This window comes from Mus pahari, chromosome 3 (genome assembly GCF_900095145.1).
Source record: "Mus pahari chromosome 3, PAHARI_EIJ_v1.1, whole genome shotgun sequence".
Classification (NCBI taxonomy): Eukaryota; Metazoa; Chordata; class Mammalia; order Rodentia; family Muridae; genus Mus; species Mus pahari.
Window position 1 is genome coordinate 71,202,634 of NC_034592.1, and position 11,164 is coordinate 71,213,797.

Consider the following 11,164-nt stretch of genomic DNA (forward strand, 5'->3'; position numbering starts at 1 on the left):
TATATATATATATATATAGTGGTTCCATATATAGATATAGATATAGATATAGATATGGAACCACAATATAATTAGATCATTTTCCCCTTCCCTTTCCTCTCTCCATCAACTCCCCCAGTATATGCTTATGCTTTTTTTCAAATGCATGGCTAATTTTATTAATTCTTAGATAACTAACCTGCTCAGTCTGTATACTGTTAATTGATTTGTGTTTTCAGGACTGACCATTTTGTCTTGGATAACCAAGCAATGCATTCTTCCCTGGAAAAGACAATATACACTGACTTCAACATCCCTTAGTTGCTGTGGTTCTTTGTATTAGGTTGAGGGCTTGAAGCAGACAGTGATGGTTTCACAAAATCATGCTTATCAGCATACAGAGTTGTAGAACCCAGTTCAAAAATGATAGATTTACAGAAAAATCTCCTGCATCTATGGCTCAGGGTATATCGTGGAAGGCCCAGAGGACCAGGGAGCTTGCTGTGAGATCATGCCTCCTAGTATATGATCCTAGTTCCAAGTCAGAATATACTCCATAAAAATCTCACAAAATAACTGCCTAAACATGAGTAGAACAAAGAAAACAACAACAGACATGTCAAAGTGAATATGTGTATATATATATATATATATATATATATATATATATATATATATATATATGCTGCTTTCTATAGTATGATTTATCTAAGGACAAGATATCCCAAAGTACCCTGACATATACTACTTTGGCAATCCAACAACTTATTGAGTAATCACAGTAAAGTGATTTTCAGATTTAGATTATTTTAAAAGTTCCTAGTTGAGATTTTTGTCATTGATGGTACTCTTTATGAGGAAGAGAATCTATGAGCTTATGCCTGTTGTACCACAGAGTTAACTTCACATAACAGACTCCTTAAGCCAATAATCCCCATGAAGACTTTGGTAGAGCCAAAAGAGACACATGACCTTGTGACATACTTATTATAGTGGATGACAGTAGGGAGATAAAAATCAGGTACATTAGAAGACAGAATGGAAAGTTTTTAAAAACAGGTATTTATTTCCGACGGAACTGTTTGTTTTTCCATGTGCAAGCTGTTTTAAGTCATAATTGGTTCAACAGCAACTGGTCTGACAGGATAGAGACTATCCTTGCAAGTCATGCCATTATTCTGATGATATGCTCATTATTTTCAGATGAAATAAAACATGTAAAACAGTAATCTGGTGTACAGAAAAGGAAAAATATTGTACTGTTATTACCAGGCATACTTCTCAGAGAGCATTTAAAGTTATGCCAGACAGGACTGTTTTAGCCTGGGACGGAAAGTTTTTTGTTTATTTTGTTTTGTTTACTTACACCTAACCATTGGACTGAAATAGAGGACCCCTGAGGTTGGATTAGGGAAAAGTTCGAAGAAGCTGAGGAGGAGGGCAACCCCATAGGAAGATTAGCAGTCTCAACTAGCGTGTACCCCTGAGGTTGCTCAGACACAGAGCCACCAACCAGGCAGCATACAAGTCCCTGACATATACATAGCAGAGGACTGCCTGTTCTGACCTCAGTGGGAGAAGACCACCCTAACCCTTGAGAGACTTGAGCTCCCAGGGAGTGTGGAGGCCTAGGGGTAGGGAGTGCATTCTCTTGGAGACAGGGGTAGTTGGGGAATGATGCAGAAAAAGGAGACAAAGGATTGTTGGAGTCAGAAAGTTCAAGGGCACCATGAGAAAAGGGCCCACAGAAGCAACTAAGCAACTAAGCAGTGCTCATACAGGCTCACAGAGACTAAAGCAACCACCACAGAAGCCTGTGCGTGTGTGCACTAGGTCTTCTGAATATATGGTATGGTTGTGTAGCTCGGTGTTCTTATGGGACTCCTATAGGTGAGAGTTGGGTTTTATCTGACTCTTTTGCTTGATCTTGGGACCTGTTTCCCCTTTCTTGGTTTCTAATCCATTCTTGAGTGCCTAGTATTTATTATAACATGCTATGCCATGTTTAGGTGGCATCTCTAGGAAGCCTGTTCACTTCTGAAGGTAAATGGAGGAGTGGATCTGGGGGAGTGGAGACATGGAGAGGGGATTGGGAGGAATGGAGGGAGGGGAAATTGTGGTCCAGATGTATTCTATGAGAAAAGGACTTGTTTTTTTTAAAGCCAGAAGGTGTTCTGCAAGAATACATTCTTTTAACCACTGAGATATCGCTATAGCACATCCTAACACATTTTGAATTACTAAACTCTTAAATTGAATTTGCTTATGAGCTTTATTCTAAGTGACCTATTGTTGACAATTCTGCAAAAATAATTCCAACACTGAAATAATAAATATGCTTTTCATGTTTGAAATTACACACACACACACACACACACACACACACACACACACACACACAAACAATTATGGCCTTGATATAGAAAGTATCTAAGTTTGGAATGTAGGGAAATTAGTAAGAGAGGAGGAACAGAAGGGAACAATTGGCAGTGAATAGACTCAGAGAACAAAATGGCATTATGAAATCTTGCTGTATTTAAATTTACAACTATTGAAAAATCATTTGTAGATTCTGCTTATTTTATTTTGGACAGACTACTTATCTCATATTTACTGTAATCATCCACCCTTTTCAGTTTTACTCCTTTTCTGTTCAACTCAGTGGGTACTACTGTAGTTATAAGAAGGAACTGATGGACTAGACTGATTTCATCTTAGGATAAATGGTCATTTTGTTATAAGGTCAAAGTAAATTGTTTCTATTTGCTACAAAATTCAAGTTTGAGTCACACATTTTCTACCCCAATAAAATAATGAGTTCTGTCAAGGAACCTTGAGATGTTCCTACCAGATAACCTCTCAAATAATCTTATCTGCTATCTGCCTCTATAAAATTCACTTGTGAAATGCTGGTGTTACAAAACTCCTTGTTTATACTTTTTCCTTATAGAAGTAAGACTAAAATTTAACTAACACTGTACTCTCAAGCCCCACTTTGGAGAGTCAGTGTTATGCTTAGTAAATAAAGATTACTTAATTAACTTAACTTTGGGTGTCACTTTTTGTTCTCACTCAGGATGATTAACAGAATGGCAGCTTTTTTGAACTGGTGAACAGCTGTTGAAAACTGCTTTCAGCAGGAAAACAAACAATGGCAGATATTAGTTTCATATTTTTTGTATAATTAATTATGATGAATATTTGAAATTAGTGTGACAAGTAACATTATCTCACCAGTTATTTTATATACCAGTGACTAAGGCATTAGGCACTTAACATGGAATACCCATTGGTGTGTGTGTGTGTGTGTGTGTGAGTCAAAAGTATAGCATTAGCAGTGCTAGATGATAGAAAGTACAATTTGTTTCTTACAGATAAAAAAGAATTTAGGGTAATTAAGTGCTTTTGTAAAAGACAGCAAGAGATAGGTTTCAAATCAAAATGCTATCCTCTTAGGTATTACTTGGAAAATACCCTGACAGAAGAATGCATTATATTCATATGGAGATCACCTATGAGGAGGTAACATTCAACACCACTAAGGATATAAGTATGGGACCTAATATCAGATTGAGAATTCTCCACAAGACAAAATGTGGCCAGGAAATCCACTTGCTTTTTATTGATTCATAGACTTTTATTCACATCTCTCTCAAAATCTTTTATTTTAGGAAAATAATTAATAAAATTTTCACAATTTTAATAAAATATTTCTCCTCATATCTTCAAAAGTATCATTGATACATATTTTGGGTTTTATGGGTTTTTGACAACTGTAATCATCTTCATTTGTAAAAAAAAAAATCATTTGTGAGTTACTTAAAATATCATGGAGGTGATATATGGCCATGTAGGCAAAGGACAAGGAAATCAATATGATTTATATGTTTCTGTGCAAAATAAATAGACACAAGGGAGTTAATAGTATGATACAAAGATGAATATAAAGGAGCATCTGACTTTGAGGAGAATGTATTCCTGAACCTTCTCCGTACTCGTTAGGTTCTTACATTAGTAGCAATGAGATTTGAAGCTACTTGTATGTTAAAGCTCTCCTCTTTTCCTATGTTATTGATGAGAAAACATGGGTTAGTCACAATCCTGAAAAGAGAAGGAAGAAGAGTCATACTATTGTTCTTTAACACAATAATAGTATTTCATAGAAGAGATGAAGAAATCATCACTAAACAAGGTCAAACTTAAAATTCCTTTCAATACTCTCAGCAAATATAATATCTGCCTTCTACGTATAGCTTTCTTTTTTTAAAAACCAAGAATAAATACTTTACTATGTGTTAATCAAATTATTTCTCAAAAAAATTAATACATAAAGTTGTGAGGAGTCAAGAGAATTACATATCAAAAACGTTAATGTCTACAGAAGGATTTAACAAATGGGAGGATGTGGTAGCTGGATGCAAATTACATAACCTTGCTTCCATTTACATTATCTATCCTCAGCACATTGCCTCATCGCATCATTAAAAGTAGCTAATTGCTTAGAATAATTAAAGTTCACTAATAAACAGAACTCTTACCATCTGCCTCATACTTTCAAATCTCAGATATAGCTCTCATTTCAAAACAGAGAAAGATAATGTATAATTTGTATTAACAGTATTGTGTGTTAATAATAAGCCACACTAGTATCCCGATATAGATAGATAGAAAGATAGATAGATAGATAGATAGATAGATAGATAGATAGATAGATAGATTGAAATTTACCATGACATCAGTTTGCTTTGCTTTCTTTAAGAAATAATTTAGGGGCTGGAGCCATGACTAAGCAATTAAGAGGACTCATTGCTCATGGAAAGACATGTGTCTGGTTCCCATCACCTGTGCCAGGTGCTTACAACCTTCTGTAACTTCAGCTCCAAGGGATCCTTTCTCTTCAGGCTTTTAAGGTGTACTCACACATGCTGGACATATAATTAAGCAGTCAAAAACACCCATACACATAAAAATAAAAATGTAAAAATAAAGGAAATAAAATAAATGCTGAAAATCTAACAAGCTGAAAAGGAAAAGAAAAATCTCGTATCAGCATGAGATGATGGTACCACACGTTTTCTTCATAATGTACACTCTATGGATTTGGCATTTACCAAAGTGACGTCTTTTCAATAAAAATCTTGCCTTTGTTTCTTTAAAAATGAAAAATAAGGCATAGCAATGGAAACTGAGGATGGATACCTAGGATAGATAGCTATATCAGCATGATCTTCATTTAATTAAAGTAAGCTCTTTCACCTTCCACCAAAAGATTTATTCAAATGGGAAAATTAAATATGGATATTTATGTTATGAGCTCTTCTTTTCATTCTTTTTAACTGATAATGTTAAAATATAAGGACTCATCTTCCTCTTTTGGCCTTCGGGGATGCCATGGAAGACACATACACATTAAACAAAAATCTCTTTTTTATCCTCAACTATGACGAACAAGGAAATATCCTGAACATTTAACAAAACCAAAAATCATTATTATGACTGTCATTGCCTCCACTACCACATTTACTAAGAACCTATTGAATGTCACTCTGGCCTGGCCTCTGTTAAGCCTTCAACAACAACAACAACAACAACAACAACAACAACAACAACACCCAAGAAACAAAAATGCAATCCCATGTCACTTTCTTCTCTGTCATATATCTCTTGCTGAGTGTTTAGAAACCCCTGACTGTGCTAGCATCTTATGGTGGACCACAAATGGGATGAAAAGAAACATGGAGCTTCTCCTCTCCCCTCCTCTTTACTGACATCTTACTGGTTCCTTTCATTAGCAAATATGAGAAGAGTGAAGCAGAATAGCAAAGGAACTCTGCAGGCCAGTTGCTGATAAGGAAAAGACAGGAAGGTGTCAAAAAAAACCTAGTGTAGATTGTTACCATGTTTACATTATCTGTAAGATATTAAAGTCTTTATTTTCACCAAAACAAGTAAATACCAGTCTTAGAATCAGTAGATAGCCGAAACTTGAGAAAAATTAGCTGATGTTCATGTTTTTTAGATTCTAAAACTTTCTCTTTTTCCTGTGAGTGACAACATTTTAGAGATTGTAAACAAGGAAAGTGGAGCTTACCCAAGACAAAAGTATAAAAATATTCTTTATAAACAAAAATAAATTATAAATCCCATTGCTTTACCATTCCTTAGAGATTTGATTCCTCTATGATTTGAACAGTTAAACTCAAGTTATCAATAAATTTACCATACTCAGAGCTTATTTATAATACTAATCACTTCTGGCAAGAAATAACTGAACCATAGGGATTTGGTCCCTCTGAAACAATTTTCTTATAAAAATCTTATCTGTCTGCATATGAATGCTGTCATTGTGAACTTACTCTGCTTCTTCAGGTAGGATACCTATGGTTCATTTAAAGTTTGGAAGAGGAAAAAACATCTTAATTGATAAAATAAATTGATTTGTAGCCTAGATTTCTGAATTAACAATCAATCATATTGAATCACTACTAGTCTTCTTTGGCTAAGATACTCACAGACAAATGGCCTAGAGGTATATACTTGGATAATATATAGACAGACCAAAGAGCACATTACTATCTATCAGAATTGTCTACTCCCGATAGGAAAACACTTATCTAGATATTGTTGTATTTATAGCCATATAAAAGCCACAGCCTTTGTCCTTAAAGAATCTATGTGTTGATTCTGAATCTTGCTCAGAGCCTCTAATCTCCATCATGATTCTAGTGGCTTCAACAAATATTTTAAGTATTTGGCATATGTTAATTTTCCTGAAATAGCTTCTTCACATAGAATTAATTTATGTGTGAAATGATTTTTATGGGTTAGAAAATTAAGACACAATGATATTAATGAGTCACTAAACACATATAACTAGCAACAAGAGGATCTAAGATTTAAGTTCAGGGAGCAGAGTGCCTGTACCTAGGCGGGTTTGCATTCTGTTGACTCTCAGTATTTATATGTTTATTCTCATTTGCCTTAGCAGGAGTGGCAGACAGTAATCTTTGGAATTCCTTTTGACTTCACAATATTACCCTACAATAAAAACCCTGTCATAATTTTTACAACCATTTGGCTAGAAAATTGGACACCATTAATTACTAAACTTTATTGATTACTTAGAATTAATCAGGGGTACATTCAATGAAGGTACATTATATAATTACTTTGGAGAATTGAGTCATATAGCAAGCACAAGTGTGAGATATTTTCAAGGTACAGTAAATTTCAAGAGTGACCGGCCTGGTATAATCAGATGCACTTATGCCCTTCACAAATATTCAGATGTTTTGTATATTGTTGGATATTTTTTTTCTCAAAATTAAGGCCTTCTTCTTAAAGAACTGTGTATACAACAAAGAACTCTCATAGCTTTCATTACTTAAGTTTCCTTATAGTAAAGGGGAAAATGAGGAAAGATATTGAATATTTTGAATCTTAGTATTTGAATTTGTTTTGTATCTTATTATCCTAATTAACCTTTCTAAAGTCCCGGAATGCAAAATGGAATGCTGGAATAAATAAATTTTATATGTCAATTAACAAAAACACTTTGCAAAGTGAATTGCTTCTATTGTTATTGTCTTTATAAATAAGGACCATATCCTATAGCATCTTAAGTGTGTGTATATCACTTAATGAGGATTTCTATTTTGGGTGATTCTTTCCACATTCACATTCACTCTGCCTAAATGGTAAGATACATAATTCAGAATAGCATACATGGTACCACATTATGTAGTTAATATGGCTATTATTTCTGATGATTTATAGTAAGGAAACTATATTGATTCTTCTATATTTATTAAAACATTTAAGCGTTATAATTAGTAGTGTCATAACAAAGTCAGTATTTCCTTCTCTACATTGTCACATTTTCCGCCACTGTTTCACCAGAAGCTTCAGATATGCAGTGTTTGCTTGCCTTCAACATCAGTCCATCATGAACACTGAATACTACCAAGGTATGTCCATTAAGTATACTAAACATGTGTGTGTGTTCATTACTCATGGAGTGTAGTCATACATATATTTTGTATACATGAAATGAATAAGGTCCATTTTATTCTCTCACATGAATTATGAGCAAAATGTACTGAGCCAGTGAAAATTTGAATAGTGTATTACAATTAAGAAATATTTGTTGATAAAGTATTACTTTCAGTGGATAAAGATGAGGAGAAACTTAGCTGGAAAAACCATCATGAGAGTTAAGAGGGGCATGTGAAGAAGTCTTGATGTCATAAGTCTATACACTTAGTATACCTTCAGTTTTCTAAATTCACATATAACATTTATATCCATATGTTCAGAGAAATCATGAGCAATGTGATAAATACTTGCAGGAAAAGTCTTAGAACATCATTCTTAAAAGTTACATTTTCTATCATCCATTATCTAATGATCTATCTATCTATCTATCTATCTATCTATCTATCTATCTATCTTTCTATTTAGTCTATCTATAACATATGTATCTTTCTCTCTTTTATCTATCATCCATCTCTCTTTCATCTATCTACCTACCTATCATCTGTCTATCTATCTGTCTATCTGTCTATCTATCTATCTATCTATCTATCTATCTATCTATCTATCTATAATTTATTCATCTATCTTTCTAGCTAATTTACCCATCTAGCTATTTACTGATCAATCTTACATTTATCTCCATGTAATTTAACTACAGCTAAGCCATCTATCTTTCTGTTATCTATCACCATTTCTCTATAATTCTAGATATTTATAACATCAGTCAAATTATTATTAGGCTATTTCTTATTATTACTTACCTTAACAGTTTGAGAAAAGTCAAAAAATAAACTAGATAACATGATGGGAATAATGAGTAAATGAAAAGCAATCCAAATACAATTTTGTTTAATTTACAGGCCTTGTTTGATGTCAGTAAGGCAAAATGTTAAAGAAAAACTACACAGCAGTGACCGAGTTTGTTTTGCTGGGACTGACAGATCGAGCAGAGCTTCAGCCTGTGCTCTTTGTGGTATTCCTACTCATCTACCTCATCACAGTGATTGGTAACGTGAGCATGATCTTCTTAATCAGAAGTGACAGCAAGCTTCACACACCCATGTACTTCTTCCTCAGCCATCTCTCCTTTGTAGATCTCTGTTATGCCACCANTGTNNCTCCTCAGATGTTGGTTAATTTTTTATCAAAGAGAAAAACCATTTCCTTCATAGGCTGCTTCATACAGTTTCACTTTTTTATTGCCCTGGTGATCACAGATTACTATATGCTAACAGTGATGGCTTATGATCGCTACATGGCCATCTGCAAGCCCTTGTTATACACTAGCAAAATGTCCAGAAGTGTCTGCCTCTCGCTTGTAGCTGCACCATACATTTATGGATTTGCAAATGGCCTGGCACAGACCATCCTGATGCTTCGTTTAACCTTTTGTGGACCCAATGAGATCAATCACTTCTACTGTGCAGACCCACCACTCATGGTCCTTGCTTGCTCAGATACTTATGTTAAAGAAACTGCTATGTTTGTGGTGGCAGGATCCAACCTCACTTGTTCTCTCACCATTATCCTCATCTCCTACATTTTCATCTTTATAGCCATTTTGCGAATCCGTTCTGCAGAAGGGAGGCGCAAGGCCTTCTCTACTTGTGGATCCCATCTGGTAGCTGTCACTGTTTTTTATGGGACTTTGTTTTGTATGTACCTCAGGCCTCCTTCTGAGAAGTCTGTAGAGCAGGGGAAAATTGTGGCTGTCTTTTATATCTTTGTAAGTCCAATGTTGAACCCCTTGATCTATAGTCTCAGAAACAAAGATGTGAAAAGTGCAATAAGGAAAGTTGTTAAGAAGGAAGTATTCTTGAAGTAAATTGATAGGTTTGCAGCACCTTTGCTCTCTAAACCAATGGGCATTTTAAATTACCAAATTACTTTCTGCCAATTTTTATTTTAATTTCTGTCTCTCAGAAATGATATATATCACAGCAGTGTATGCTATCTTGATGAGTGAATAAAAATGAAATCTAAAACTGAACAGACATATTGTTATTACTCTATAATGGTACATGGAAGCTATTTTAGCAAAAGTAGAATTGCCAAATGTTTTGGTAGTAAGTTCCTTTATTTATGTGTCTGAAATTTTCTAACCACAGTAGGTCAGTTCTTTCTTTTTAAGATTTTTTTATATGTGTTAACATAAAATTTCAGAGATATATCTCATATCATTACTCTAAGATAGCACTTTCAAATGATTTTATTCATCTGATTGAACCTTTATGCATATATATATATATATATATATATATATATATATATATATATATATATCTTGACAGAAATGTCACATTTCCACTAGGAGCGTTTAGTGTTCATCTGCTGTTAAGTATGCACTCCCATCAGTGAGCCTCTGCTCCTTTACTTTTTTATTACCATTGTCTAGTATTTGCAAATAAGTAGTAATTTGATTCTTTAGGTATATTAATATACAGCTATTTTGTGTAAAGCCCATATTTTAATTGTCTCATTTGTGTGTGAATTTTAGACTTCTGTTGTGATATGAGCCCATCCTTTGTCTATTTTTATAGTATACTGTTAACAGATGGGTTCTGCGTATTACGAGTGTGATGGGAGTTTTGCCCAGGTCCTTATTAAGAGCATCGGAGTACCTAACGTCTGTGTCATATTTCTAGCACAGCATGTTATTATTTTACATATACAAATGACTCATATTTCACCTTATTACACTGTTTGTACTTAGAAAATTATATTCCACACACAGTTAAGGTGCTATTCACCAATTATGGTCAATTTATTAAGATTGGATTTGTTTAATTTGAAACAATTTATAGCTCGCAGCCAACAATATAAAGCCTATCCTTATAAATTTAAGTCATTTCTATGAGAATTCCACGTATTGTTAAATTGTTTTTGAAATAGAAGTTCTCTCTGATGTTTCTGTCCCTATTTCTTGCAATAAAAGCTTGTCAGTCTCTAGTCTCTCTGTGGAATTACCTCAGTAGCTACCTGTTTATATATCCACATATTAATTAATAATTAATTAATAGAACATAGCTTTGCTAGATTTCAAACTTCACAGAAAGGAATTGGTCATTCTCTTTTGCAGTAGAAAATTTCATTAAAATTGGTAGACTTATACACACTAATTCATTTAGGTGCTCTTTTGCACATATAGTCT

General features: G+C 34.0%; 1 protein-coding gene across 1 annotated transcript; it reads left to right on the top strand.

Annotated features, from left to right (window-relative positions):
• The first annotated feature begins 8,899 nt into the window (after positions 1 to 8,899).
• LOC110318998 (olfactory receptor 1030-like) lies at positions 8,900 to 9,838 on the top strand. Its single transcript, XM_021194370.1, has one exon. The coding sequence runs from the start codon at positions 8,900 to 8,902 to the stop codon at positions 9,836 to 9,838; it is 939 nt and encodes a 312-aa protein (XP_021050029.1).
• The last annotated feature ends 1,326 nt before the right edge of the window (positions 9,839 to 11,164 follow it).